This window comes from Monodon monoceros, unplaced genomic scaffold (assembly GCF_005190385.1).
Source record: "Monodon monoceros isolate NGI ecotype Baffin Bay Population unplaced genomic scaffold, NGI_Narwhal_1 Super_Scaffold_6, whole genome shotgun sequence".
Taxonomy (NCBI): Eukaryota; Metazoa; Chordata; class Mammalia; order Artiodactyla; family Monodontidae; genus Monodon; species Monodon monoceros.
In genome coordinates this window covers 94,464,072-94,478,642 of record NW_021703783.1, presented here as the reverse complement: position 1 = coordinate 94,478,642, position 14,571 = coordinate 94,464,072, and the positions used below count along the sequence as shown (strand labels likewise).

At 41.8% G+C, this 14,571-nt stretch overlaps 1 protein-coding gene across 3 annotated transcripts in view; it reads left to right on the top strand.

Annotated features, from left to right (window-relative positions):
* ARFGAP3 (ADP ribosylation factor GTPase activating protein 3) overlaps positions 1-14,571 on the top strand; it is a 54,182-nt gene that overhangs the window by 18,269 nt on the left and 21,342 nt on the right. For 2 of the 3 annotated variants that reach the window (XR_003791140.1, XM_029205604.1), the window contains exons 6-11: positions 2,172-2,259; positions 5,298-5,360; positions 6,657-6,703; positions 7,286-7,428; positions 12,745-12,873; positions 13,771-13,893. Coding sequence is in view for 2 of the 3 variants with exons in the window: in XM_029205604.1 (XP_029061437.1) it covers positions 2,172-2,259; positions 5,298-5,360; positions 6,657-6,703; positions 7,286-7,428; positions 12,745-12,873; positions 13,771-13,893 (593 nt within the window). In the remaining variant the exon portion in view is untranslated. The remainder of the gene's footprint in view (positions 1-2,171; positions 2,260-5,297; positions 5,361-6,656; positions 6,704-7,285; positions 7,429-12,744; positions 12,874-13,770; positions 13,894-14,571) is intronic. The other variant, XM_029205606.1, reaches the window with a different exon arrangement.

The window sequence follows — 14,571 nt, the reverse complement described above, 5'->3', positions numbered from 1 at the left end:
ACCCGTGTCCCCTGCATCGGCAGACGGACTCTCAACCACTGTGCCACCAGGGAAGCCCGTTGTTGTTGTTTTTTTAACCCAGATTTTAAGAGCGGTTTGAATCTCATTGTCCCTATTTAGCTGTGTACGTAGAACATATCTCAAGGCTATTGTGAGAATGAAATGAGTTAACACAGATAAAAGTAGCTGGTACCCAGTGCAGAGGAAGCCTTCAACAAGTGCCGTTTCATTAACCTCATCTTCGTATTCTGATAGGAGTAGTAACAACAATCCATGGTCCCTCTGTGCATTTTCCCCAAATCGCTTAGATCAGGGAACATGAGGCCTGCAAAGCCTAAAGTATTTACTAACTGGTCCTTTAAGGAAATGTACGCGATCCCTGGCTTATAGCCCCAGTTGTTCTGTTAGCTGCCTTGCATCTTCCAGTCCCGATGGGGAGGGGCCACCGTTTGCTTAACTGCTACTCAGTCCTTTAACTGATTTTCAAGAAAAAATTATGTAAAGTTGTATACATTGCTAAACCTTGGGGGTTTTTTTGCTATTATAATTTGCACATTATGTACATGTTATCTTTGACAGAATCAGTAGTTACCAGAAATAGTTATCAAAAAAGATGGGAACAGAAAACAAAAGAGAAGCGTGTGCTGTCATGATCTGCTGCTACTGTTTAATATAGAACTAGATACAGAATATCCATGATCAGTAGCTGAGAAATGTTAGCAATAGAAATGATGGGCTAAAAAGAGGAGAGAGATGAACAGTTTGGTGTGGATTAGAGTTGGAGATATTAGTATGAATTCATGTTTATTTTAGTGTCTCTCTGTCTTTATATATCTATATGCACACACACACACACACGATGGAGAACTAATTGCAGATACGTGTGTACACACGGGTTAGTACACACGGATATATGACCTAGCTCTGTCCACTGAGAGGCCTAGAGACAGTGACACCCCAGGACAACAGGCACACCCAGCACCCACACCTTGGTTTCTAAAGGCTGTTTTCCAATGGAAGGACCCAGGGCTGCCTTTGGAGAGATGGCCGATTCTAGGACTGGGGCTGCTGCGGCAGATAGGCCTGGAGCGCCCTATGGTGCTAGAAGAAAGGAAGTGCTAGGAGGCCGGGCAGGGGGAGTGGACGAGGACATGTCTGAAGGACCCAGGAACCAACCTGGAAGAGGTGCCAGTGGTCAGAGCTGGAACGATTTGAACAACAAAATAATGATAGTATTGGACTATAATCCAAAGAATAAATAAATATCCATACTAATATAAATGGATGATTGCATAAAGAAATGGAGGGAAAGGACAGTCTTCCTTACAGAAGATTCCAAATCATGCATATACCTCTCCACCCTTCTGGAGGTGGGGCTTAACCCCCCTCCCCTTGCATGTGGACTGGACTTAGTGACGCTTCCCAGGACTAGAGGATGGAAAGGGGGAACCGGTAACTTTACAGGGAAAAGACTGCCAGGCGCCAACCTAACCAAGTGAAAAAGATTGGCATCACTAGTGCACAGTCGTGTTGACATGAGGCACTGAGGGGGCACGTCCTCTCTACTGTTCTTCCCCCAAACCTAGTCTAATCACAAGAAAACATCAGACAAACTCAAAGTGAGGGGCATTCTACAAAATACCTATCAGTACCCTTCAAAAGTTTCAAGGTCCTGAAAAACAAGGAAAGACTGAGAAACTGTCACAAAGCAGAGCAGACTGAGGAGACGTGACGAATGCAGCGTGGGGTCCTGGCTGGGTTCTGGAACAGAAAAGAGACACTGGTGGGAAAATTGGTGAAACCCAAGTAAAGTCTGGAGTTTAGCGAATACTGTACCAGTGATGACTCTTCGCTTTGACAAATGTACCCTGGGTATTTTAACATCAGAGGAAGCTGGGTGAAGAGTCTATAGAAGATTTTATCTTTGCAACTTTTGTGTAAGTCTGAAATTATTGCGTAATAAAATTTTTATTTAAAGAAAAGGAGGAGAAATAAGGAATTTGAGCATGGAAACAGAGACTTAAGAACAGGTATATTTTAATATCTTATCCTTCCTTCCCACTAATCCAGGTAGGAAGGTGACTGTTTAAATTACTAGGTTTTTCCCTTGTCATTTGTTTTTTATGACTTTTCTTGCTTAGCTGGTAACGACTTTTCTCCACTTGCTTCAGGTGAGCGGCACAGGGTGGACTTCAGGACAACCAGAACCATCTTCTTTAACACCAGGGAACGTGGACGCTCCTCCAGCAAACAATGAAGGTAGTGCTGAGACCCTCCCTGTAGTGCTGTCCTGTGCTTCACTGGCATCTGTGGAACTACTAGAAAATAAGAATCTTGCATTTGCTAGGGAAAGATGCCCATGGTCAGTTATAAAGTGGGGAGAAAAGATTACTGAACACAGAATATTATCTCATTTTTATAAAAAAGAGAACCCAAATCACACACACAGTTAACACCGAATTGTTCACTGGAGAATAAAATTACTGAGGATTTTTACTTTCAACTTGCTACAGTTTTGGGGTTTTTTAAATTTTATTTTATTTTATTTATTTTTGGCTGCATTGGGTCTTCGTTGCTGCGCGCGGGCTCTCTCTAGTTGCAGCGAGTGGGGGCTGCTCTTCGTTGCGGTGCGTGGGCTTCTCACTGCGGTGGCTTCTCTTGTTGTGGAGCACTGGCTCTAGGCACGCGGGCTTCAGTAGTTGTGTCATGCAGGTTCAGTAGTTGTGGCACACGGGCTCTAGAGCAAAGGCTCAGTAGTTGTGGCTCCCGGGCTTCAGTAGTTGTGGCTTGCAGGCTCACTAGTTGTGGCGCATGGGCTTAGTTGCTCCACGGCACGTGGGATCTTCCCGGACCAGGGATCGAACCTGTGTCCCCTGCATTGGCAGACGGATTCCTAACCACTGCACCATCAGGGAAGCCCCCTAATGTGAATATTCTAACTCTTACAATTTATTAGCATAAAACACCTTCTGAGATTGAAGGTTACCTGCCACGGGAGGATTAGTAACCTCTGAAGTTCAGATGTCTCCGTTTGTTTACTAACAGAAAGCTAAGGGAACTGAATGCAGACCAAGATGTTTTCTTGGAAATCTCTCAGAAGCTGTGTCCCTAGCTGACGAATTTCCCCTAAAAGGTTTTACTGTTTGGAATCCTGCCTCCTTCTGCACCTGCAACAACACTTTCCTCTCTCTTCTCCATCTAGAACTTTTCTTAAGCTGTGGTTAGTTAGGGAGACTTGTCGTCTCAAGACTTAACCCAGAATTTCATGTGTTAGCATCGGGTGCAAGGTACAGTCTCAACTAAATGTAAGGGTCACGCAGTGAAAATGAGAGAACAAAAGAATTTTAACAAATAGAATATGGGGCCTGCAATGCTCTGCTTCTGTGTTGTTATTCACTGCTGTTCCTACAGTGCCCGGAGCAGTTCCTGGCCCAGAATAAGTAATCAATAAATGTAGAATCAGTTCTCTTTCTACAAATTGGCATTATTCTCACTCATTCTGCTATTGCCTATTTAAATGCCTTAACTAGAGTTTACCTTTTAAAAAATGTGTAAAAATAAAACACTTGAGTTTACTCTAAACCACTGTTGGGCCTGCTATCTTTTTTAGAATAGCTTTATTGAGATATAATTTGCACGCCATAAGATTCACCCTTGAAAGTATGCAATTCAGTGGTTTCTAGTATATTCACAAGGTTGTGCTACCATCAGTACTATCTAATTTCAGAACATTTTCAGCAGCCCAGAGAGAAACCCCTACCCATTAATAGTCACTCTCCATTCTCTCCTTGTCCCAGCCCCTGGCAGCCACTAGCCTGCTTTCTGTCTCTACGGCTCCGCCTAGTCTGGACGTTTCATACGGATGGAATCATACTCTGCGTGGTCTGTTGTGACTGGCTTCTTGTGCTTAGCATAACGTTTTCAAGGTTCATCCGTGTTGTAGCATGTATCAGTATTTCATTTCTTTTTATGGCCAAATAATAGTCCACTGCATGGATATATTACATGTTGTTTATCCATTTTTAACGTAATAAATTAAATTAAAATAACATTTTTAAAATAAAAATTTTAACAGAGTTCCTAACCAGAATCATTTTTTTTTAGATCAACTAGCAAACAGAGCAGATTTCTTGGCAACTGAAAATTTAGGTTTCTATCACTGATATAATTGGTATTAGAATTTCCAAATGTTAACATATATTGGGTGTATGGTCCACATATGTACTTGGTATCTCAGAACAGTTTACTTCATAAAGCATTTTTTTAAATTTATTTATTTATTTATTTATTTTTGGCTGCATTGAGTCTTTGTTGCTGCGCGCGGGCTTTCTCTAGTTGTAGCGAGCGGGGGCTACTCTTCGTTGCGGTGCGTGGGCTTCTCATTGCGGTGGCTTCTCTTGTTGTGGAGCCTGGGCTCAGTAGTTGTGGCTCGCGGGCTCTAGAGCGCAGGTACATGGGCTTAGTTGCTCCGTGGCATGTGGGATCTTCCCAGACCAGGCTCGAACCCGTGTCCCCTGCATTGGCAGGCGGATTCTTTTTCTTTTTTTTTGTTTTTGAATTTTTGAATTTTATTTAGTTTTTTATACAGCAGGTTCTTGTTAGTCATCCATTTTATACATATTAGTGTATACATGTCAATCCCAACCTCCCAGTTCATCCCACCACCACCACCACCCCCTGGCCCCCCACTTTCCCCCCTTGGTGTCCATACGTTTGTTCTCTACATCTGTGTCTCTATTTCTGCCCTGCAAACCGGAGGCGGATTCTTAACTACTGGACCACCAAGGAAGTCCCTCAGAAGAGTTTACTTTAAAACACCAGTCCACGGGACTTCCCTGGTGACACAGTGGCTAAGACTCCGTGCTCCCAATGCAGAGGGCCCGGGTTCCATCCCTGGTCAGGGAAGTAGATCCCACATGCATGCCTCAACTAAGAGTTCTCATGCCACACCTAAGGAGCCCACATGCCGCAAGTAAGACCCATCGCAACCAAATAAATAAATAAAGTAAAATAAAACACTGGACCATAAGGTAGAATTCCAAATGATATTAATTAGGGAGACCAATAACATTTTTATTCTACAAAGCAACTGGATACAAAATATACTTCTGTTTTAATGGACTTTTAAATTAAAATTCTTAAAATGATAAAATTGAATATGGAGCTAAAAAGAAAAGACAGTCATTGACGGAATTGGATAAGATTCGTAGTACTGAGCAAGTTGAGTGTATTATATATTCAAAAGCACATTTGATGAGTCTATATTCTGCATTAATATCAATATTTTCAACTTTCAGGTGGACCAGAACAAGGACCAAGTGTGGAAGGTCTTAATGCACCAACAAAGGCTGCTCTAGGTGGTATGTGTTACCCTATATTGGGATTTAGAGAGTGAGATTGACTAAGAAAATAATGAATCCTGTCTTTACATTCTGCCTAGAACTTCAAATGTAATGAGATTTATTTAAGCAAAAATGCCGTTCTGTTTCGGCCGGCTTGATGACTGTGAAATGCAGCAGCCTCTGTACCCGGCGAAGGTTGCTCTTGACGCTTTTGATTTGCTGGTTTATGTCCCAGCATAAGCAGAGGTCAGAGCAGCCAAGTCACTCCTAGCTACTCAAGAACTCTTAGCATTTTCTTGTCTTTCTGATTTTATTGTAGGTGAACCTAATTTCTAATTTTTCATTATCGGGGAAATACAATCTGAAATTAGTGCATATTACACTGTATTAATTGGAAAGCAACTGCTTTGGTGAAAAATAACTAAACTATTAGAAATGTTCCAGATATTTTCGTCATGTATTTATAATAGACTTGTAGGAGATTGGGAGCAGATTATGTGACTACCGCAGTACAAATCTAAAAGAAAGTGATGAAAAGGAGAATTTCCATGGATGGCTTTTTTATACTTGAAATGTAGTGAGTTTATTCCCTCATTAGGACTAAAAGTTTTAATCTTTGTTGTTTGTGGTTTTATGCTATCTTTTTCCTGTTAAAGCACATTCTCACTTTGTAAGAAAATAATTTTTATTCTTACTGGGTCTCTTTTACATAATTCTAAACACAGAATATGTAATCTATGATTAAAATTTACCCAGAAAACAATTTTTAAGAAACTTTATCTAAAAGCATCATATATTTTTGTGCAATTTAGAATGTAATGCTACCAAAATAATAGAGTGTTTTATATTTCTTATCGGTTAATATGATAACATAAATCAGAGTGGAAAGTGCTTCACTGCTTTAGTTGTATACATAATGCCTGGCTAACTTTCTGCTTTAAAACAATTTTGAAATTTTTTGAAGAGTAGAGATTAATAGGAGGGTTTGTTCTAATGTAATATGAAATGCTCCTGAAGAAAAAAGTGAATGGGGCAAACTCAGTCTCTTTATTTCTCTTCAGTGTGGTGTCCCAAAAACATATGTAATCTCTGAGTTTGGATACTACGTGGAAATACTGAGGACTCTGTTTTGATAAAGCTCTGTTCATGTAAAGCACACTTGTATACTTCTGGATGACAAACTAATGTGGAAAATGTTATAGTCTCTTAAATAATAAAATACAGTATCTTAGAATTTTAAAAAATACACTGAAAATATACACTGAAATTATATATTTCCATTGGTCTGACTTTCTACTTTTTATTTTTTGACAGAGGTTTCCTCTATCATAAAAAAGAAACCAAATCACGCTAAAAGAGGAGTGAGTATTATGTATAAAATATCTGGTAGTTCAGCTCTAAAATGGCTCATGCACTCAGAAAAGCCACCTTTGTCATTTTCCTTTTATTTTGAGCCATATCATAATGAATGTGGCTTTGATAAAAAGCTTATTTTGTTCAATGAGGGGATGTTATACTTAGTGAAGATTTTCTAGAATGAGTGTTTAACATTTCTCTGTCAATGACAAAGTTCTGAAAAAAATCAACAGAGGCTCCCTGGGAGTTTCTGTCATGGTTACGGTTCTAAAAGCAGTGCTGTCTGGTGAGGCTGGGCGGGTTGTCATTGGTTGAATGTTGCGATGCCGTGATTCCTTTCAGAGCCCCTGCTCTGGAGGCAGGTGCGGGCTTTGAGTCCCGACCTCATCACTTGCCGGCTGTGGGATCTTGGTTGAGTCACTTAACTGGCAGGAGCTTCAGGTCCTCATCCACCACCCGGGGATGGAGACAGTGCCGGCCTCATAGAGTCGTGAGGACCAAGTAATAACCCTCGATAAATGTTAGCTTTTGTTGCAAACGTTTTCAAACAGTTTGGGTAGAATGTAATCTTATACTGTATCTTCTAGCTTGGGGCCAAAAAAGGGAGTTTGGGAGCCCAGAAACTGACGAATACGTGCTTTAATGAAATTGAAAAACAAGCCCAAGCCGTAGATAAAATGAAGGAACAGGAAGACCTTCTGGCCAGGGCGGCACCTAAGGAAGAATCGATGTAAGTTTGATTGGGTCATAGTAATATGTTTCTGAGATATGCTTTCCAAATGCCATTTATTCTTACATATGTGTGTGAGGAGGATAACGCAAAATTCAGTTTTATGATAACGAAAACTGCATGGACGTGTAGATTAGAAGGGGAGAAACCAGGGGAGAAGGAGGCAGTCGCCATTTCCGGTTGAAGCTGTGCAGACAGGATTGGGATGGGGTCGCGGGAAGGGAGAGACAGAAGTGCTCAGGAGGTACTTACGCAGGAAGGACGCTCAGCATCGTCCGTCATCAGGGAAATGCAAGTCAGAGCCACAGGGAGATGCCACTTCACTCAAGGTAGCTGTAATCAAGAAGACAGGCAGCAAGTGTCGGCAAGAATGCAGAGAAACTGGAGCCCTCTTGCTTTGCTGGTGGCAGTTACCACATGACCCAGCAATTCCACTCCTCAGTATATTCTCAGAGAAATTAAAATATGCCCGTGTAGCCACACCAGAACTTGTACATGTGTTCATAGCAGCATTAATCCCTATAGCCAAAAAGTAGAAATAACCCAAATGTCCATCAAGTAGTGAATGGATAAACAAAATGTGTATGTCCATACAATAAAATATTCGGCCATAAAAAGGAATAAAGTACTGACACGTGCTGCAGCATGGATAAATCTTAAAAATTTTATGCTAACAAAGAAACTGGCCACAGAAGACCGCATATCGTACGATCCCTTAGAAATGGAATGTCCAAATTAGGCAAATCCAGAGACAGAAGGCAGACTAGTGGTTGCCAGGGGCTGGGGGCAGGTGTGACCACTAATGGGCGGGGGTTTCTTTTGGGGGTGATGAAAATGTTCTGGAATTAGATAGTGCTGACGGTGGCAGCCTTGTGAATATGCTCAACAATATGAATTGTGTACTTTAGAAAGGTGGATTTTATGGTATGTGAATTATATCTCAGTAATGAAAAAAAGTGTTTATAAGGTGAAGCCCCGTTGAACTTGGTGACTAAGTTCTCATTGTATGATGGAAGGTTGTGGGTATGGTGGCATCTGCAGAGCTTTTGAGGCTGGATCTTGAAGGAGTCTCAGAGTCAGACTTGGCACGAGGCTGGATCTTGAAGGAGTCTCAGAGTCAGACTTGGCACGAGGCTGGATCTTGAAGGAGTCTCAGAGTCAGACTTGGCACGAGGCTGGATCTTGAAGGAGTCTCAGAGTCAGACTTGGCACGGGGCTGGGGGAGAAGGAAGAGCCTAAGAGAATGAAGAAGAGGGAATCCAGACGGTGGCACTGGGGTCCTTCCTGGATTGGGGACATTGGAATGATGGCTGGGGATCGCCCTGAAGTCAGGCGGGCAGTTTTACACCACATCTGAGGGGAGTGCTGTGAAGAAGGGGTGTGTTTTGGAAAGTGGGTTTGGTGGCGTTATCCAGGACAGAAGGAACGGGAAAAAACTGGAGGCCAGGAGGCCAGACTGGAGACTTGTTTTAGGTAGATACTTAAGGTTCCTGAGAGGTTTTCGTTTGTGTTGAGAACAGAAGGGACACGTGACCATCTGGAAAGTGCCCGTGACTGGGCATAGAGGATGGTAAGGAGAGAAGAGAGGAAAGGCGACTTGGACTCCTGTTTTGTATGCGTGTTTATTTTATTTATATGGTGTTTTCTCTTATTTTCACGTGCATCTGTTTTAGCTTGAGTTAATTACTACGGGCTGCCTAATGAAGAAAATACTTTATGAGGTTGTTTTGCGGATTCCTTTAGTTAATTCTCATTAAAGTGCATCAGGCAGTGCCTGGCGCGTAGTAAGTGCTCAACCAGTGTCATTTCTTGCTATTGATGCCCACAGTGCGCTAAGAGGACCTTCATACCATAAGCCAGATAATTTGAAATTGCTAGTTATTCCTCATTGTCCTTTAACTCACAGAACCTAGGGGGCAGCACTAAACTGTATTTGGGTAAAATGTGACTTGAAATGCTCTTTGTGAGGTTTACTCTGAGTTGTCACAGACTTCACTTTGATATCTCTGACTTAGCTAGGCTTTTTGACACTGGGCAACGGGGAAGGTTAAATCTGAGTATGTTTGGGACTTCCCTGGTGGCGAAGTGGTTAGGAGTCCACCTGCCAGTGCAGCGGACATGGGTTCGAGCCCTGGTCCGGGAAGATCCCACATGCCGCGGAGCAACTAAGCCCCTGCGCCACAACTACTGGGCCTGCGCTCTAGAGCCCGCGAGACACAACTACTGAAGCCCATGCGCCTAGAGCCCGTGCTCCGCAACAAGAGAAGCCACCGCAATAAGAAGCCCGCACACCGCAACGAGGAGTCGCCCCCGCTCACCACAACTAGAGAAAGCCCACGCACAGCAACGAAGACCCAACGCAGCCAAAAATAAATTAATTAATTAAAGAAAATAGTTTAAAAAAAATATGGGTATGTTTGGAAGCAGGCTCTGTCCAGATTGCTTGTGCGTGAGGTCTTCCCAGAGAACGTGTGAAATCCCCGCCTGGTCAGAACAGGAGACATGGAATACAGGAAGCAGCAGCTCCCTTCCTGTAGGTCAGGTGGACGGCAACTAGCGTGTTACTACTAGAAACAACACCAGCCTTAACGTGTCTCTTTCATTAGGACCATTCAGTACAGCATAAAAGCAAAGATGCAGATCATGGGGTATTTATGAACTGGACTTGGGAACCTAGTTTGACCCCTTTCATGGCCTTGTTCAGAACAGCTGCACCACCATGCCCTAATCACCGTCCTGCCGCTCAGACACATCACAGCTCAGTTTCACCAAACTAGCGCTGTGCCAGCTATGAGGAAGTGCCCAAGCTTTATGTTAGTCTTCTGCAAGTTCTTTTTTTTTTTTTTTTTTGCGGTACGCGGGCCTCTCACTGCTGTGGCCTCTCCCGCTGCGGAGCACAGGCTCCGGACGCGCAGGCTCAGCGGCCATGGCTCACGGGCGCAGCCGCTCCGCGGCATGTGGGATCTTCCCGGACCTGGGCACGAACCCGCATCCCCTGCATCGGCAGGCGGACTCTCAACCACTGCGCCACCAGGGAAGCCCTGCAAGTTCATTTTTTTAACGGCTGTAAATAAAGTTATTTCAGTTCAATCAGCTCTCAGGAGCGGTATCGTTTCTTGTGTTGTCGGACTGCGAAACTAAACTATCCAGGCAGTAGCCTGAGCCTCGCCTGGCAGTCTCTGGGCCCATCCTCGGAGGCGTCTGTGTGCACAGTTGGTAGAAAGAGTAAGAAGATACAGTGGTGCCGCTGGAGCTGCTCTCTTGCTGACCTGAGTTTCTGGCCAGCCCTCCCCTGAGCCGAGCTGGTACCGGAAGGGCTTCTGCGGGTCTGAGAAGCTTGGAGTCCTGGCTTCCTTATTCCATTAGTGCTTCCAGGGCCCGGCTGTTAAAAGTGCACACTTTTAATGGAGGATAGACCCAATCGTACGTCAAGTACCCCAAGAAGGAAAACTTCCCCATCTCATACCATCCCTATCCATTCATCTCCAGAAGACTCTGTTACCACAGTTCTACTGATTTTAAACAGATCTATTGTTTTCCTCCAAAATTTATACTTGAAAGAGTATATTATATTTTCCAAGTAATAAAGTGGGTATGTTACCATTACCTGATCTGTAGGAATAATAGTAAAGAAAACCAACTGCCAGATGAAAACAAAACAGAAATCCTGCTTGACTCACAGCAAAAGCAAGATGATTTTTTCCTAGTAAGAAATTCTGTCGTCATTCCCTTTTACTACAGAGAAATGTATTCATATTATTATGGAATTTATACAGTGCCTTTCTTATGAGGAATTCGTGACGTTTTACACAATTTTATAAAATGGATGATAGCTTAGAAATCCTGATAAGGTAGGTATATCATTTTTCAAGGCCCTGAAATTTTGTTGCTATTTTACTAATATGATAATTTACTCTTGTAATTGTTAATATAGGCCTGGTTTTCTTTATGAAAAATTAAGTATTTATAGCATTTTTGGAAATCTGAGAGTAAGGGACAGTGTTTTATTCGTCATTTCTCACCTGGGTGCATTATTTGTCACAAATATTTGAGAGATAGGTGATGAGTATCTGACTGGTGGTGCAGAGGAAACTATTGGCTGAGGAATGACAACTCCGATTTTTTTTTCTTTTTTTTTTTAGTTTTTATCGGAGTATAGTTGGTTTACAATGTTGTGTTAGTTTCAGGTGTACAGCAAAGTGAATCAGTTATACGTGTACATCTATCCACTCTTCTTTAGATTCTTTTCCCATATAGGCCATTAGAGTATTGAGTAGAGTTCCCTGTGCTCTACAGTAGGTCCTTATTCGTTATCTATTTTATATATAGTAGTGTGTATACGTCAGTCCCAGTCTCCCAATTTATCCCTCCCTGCTCCTTACCCCCTGGTAACCGTAAGTTTGTTTTCTACATTTGTTACTCTATTTCTGTTTTGTAGATAAGTTCATTTGTACCCTTTTTTTAGATTCCACGTATAAGCTATATCATATATTTGTCTTTCTCTGTCTGACTTACTTCACTCAGTATGACAATCTCTAGGTCCATCCATGTTGCTGCAAATGGCATTATTTTGTTCTTTTTCATGGCTGAATAATATTCCATTGTATATATATACATCTTCTCTATCTTTTCCTCTGTTGATGGACATTTAGGTTGCTTCCATGTCCTGGCTATTGTAAATAGTGCTGCAATGAACGTTGGGGTGCATGTATCTTTTCAAATTATGGTTTTCTCCAAATATATGCCCAGAAGTGGTATTACTGGAGATAACTCCATTTTAAATGCTCTCAGAGCCTGATTACATAAAGAGATCTTAGAGGAAATTTTCTTGTAAACTGAAGAACCCTTTTGCAGTGAAGTAATCCCTTCTTAATTTATTTATTTGTTATGTCAAATTTGTATATATTTTTTATCTTAAACCAGAGCAGACCAACGAGACTAACCTCGTACTTTTGATATGTAATGTTGAAGTATAGTAAAATATTGGTCCAAGTAAGAAATTCTGCTTTTTATTATCCTTCAGAGAAATAATTTCAGTATACATCATGTTATGACATGATAATAAGTGATATAAACTAGAACAGTAATGTAAGTCCAGCAGCAACCAAAAAGTATCTGTAAACTCATTCAGAGTTTCTTGAGCATCTACTCAAAAAAGACCTTTACCCCCAAAAAAGGCCAACTTGCCTTCATAATCGTTCATTTATGGAAAGCAGCACGAAGCTAAAAGTAGAGTGATATGTTTAATGTTCTTCGTATTTTAACTCAAGAACAAGAATTAAAGCTAAATTAAGGAGCATTTGGTTTTTCTGGCAGTGTGTCATCATTACGATTAGCCTATAAGGATCTTAATATTCAAATGAAGAAAGACGAAAAGATGAACACGAGTGGCAAAAAGAAGGTGGAATCAGAGAGACTTGGCATGGGATTTGGAAATTGCAGAAGGTATGTAAGACTCTGCTTTCTTGGATTTCAGAATTTAAACTAGTTTGCTAATCATGAATGGATTTTCCTTGTTAATTTCAACTTCAGAAATGTTTTCTCATTACTTTCTTCAGTTGTTTTGCTTTTCTCTAATACAGTCCGCCCGCAGCCCTCTGTACCCACAGGTTCTGCATTTGCAGATTCAACCAACTGGGGATTGAAAATGTTTCGGGGGGGGGGGGATTCCAGAAAGTTCTAAAAAGCAAAACTTGAATTTGCTGCATATACCACTCTTAAGGGCAACTATTTACATAGTATTTACATTGTATTTGCAATTATTTACGTAGCATTTACATTGTCTTAGGTGTTATTAGTAATCTAGAGATGATTTAAAGTACAAAGGAATACTGTGGACTTTTTTTATCTGCTGGGGTCCTGGAAGCAATCCCCCTCAGAAGCCGGGGGACAGCGGTGTTCACTATAGCATGAAAAATTCCAAATTTGATTCTTAGGTAAAAGGAAATAGGTCTGACTTGTCATTAAGTGGATGCCATAAACATAACTGATATATGTGACTGTATTTTGTATAATTAGTTACAGGCCTCACTAAAGTCCAGTATTTTTCAATGCTTACACCAAAACAATATTTTTCTATTGCTCATGTTTTTAACCCCACTAATAAGTATATTTTTATTGAGAGTGTAAATTAAAACATTCGTGGGAATTCCCTGGCGGTCCAGAGGTTAAGACTCCACACTTCCGCTGCTGGGGGCCCGCGGTTCGATCCCCGGTCAGGGAACTAAGATCCCGCAAGCTGCGCGGTGAGGCCAAAAAAAAAAGATTCGTTCTTTGGTGAACACACAAGTGTCCTCGTGAACTAATATTATTCTTTTCCATTTTATTCTCTATTTTCTCAAGTGGTATTTCACATTCAGTGACCTCAGATTTGCAGACCATTGAACAGGAAACGCCAATCCCAGCGAAACCAAGAAAAAAGTATAGCGACGACAGTGATGACTTGCATTTTACTTCCAGCTCAAGGTAACCTGGTAGAAATCACCTTTAAAGTGTCTTTGTGAAAAGCAGTGATCACTATGGACTCACAAGTTTATTTGCGTTAGGAACAGACACAAATCAGTATACTTCATTGTTTTTAAAAGCTTTGGCTGGAGTCAAGGACGTCCTTTGGAAAAAAATCAGGGTAACCCTCTTTAGTGGATGATGTTTGCTAATACTGAAATGTTTGATAATAAAATCTGCACCCCGGAGTTAAAATTAGAGGTGGGAAAGTTGTATTTATCTAAAATGTGAAATTGGAGAAATCTGCAGAATCCCAAAGGTCTATGTTAAGCTGTTCAGTCTTATTCCAACAGTTGGAATATTTCACAGCTGCGCCTTCAGCAGCTTCTTTTGTTTTCAGGATACCAGCTTCTGGAGTCTCCAGTTGGCAGGATAGACTATTAAATAAATGCTCTTTGTGTGTGCATTTTTATGAATGTAAAACACTGCTGCTTTCAGAGGGGTGTCCCGGGATAAAGCCGAGGACCCGTCCTTCAGCGCTCCCCATCCGGCGGGGACAAGTTGCCTAACTCCAGCGTGAAGCTGACCATGGAGAGGCCGTGGTTCAGGTTCAAGCCGCCTGCAGAGGCCGAAAACAAGTTTAACTTGAATTGACTCACTCTGTGCGGTTCCTCCCAGAACCTGATCAGCACAGGGAGG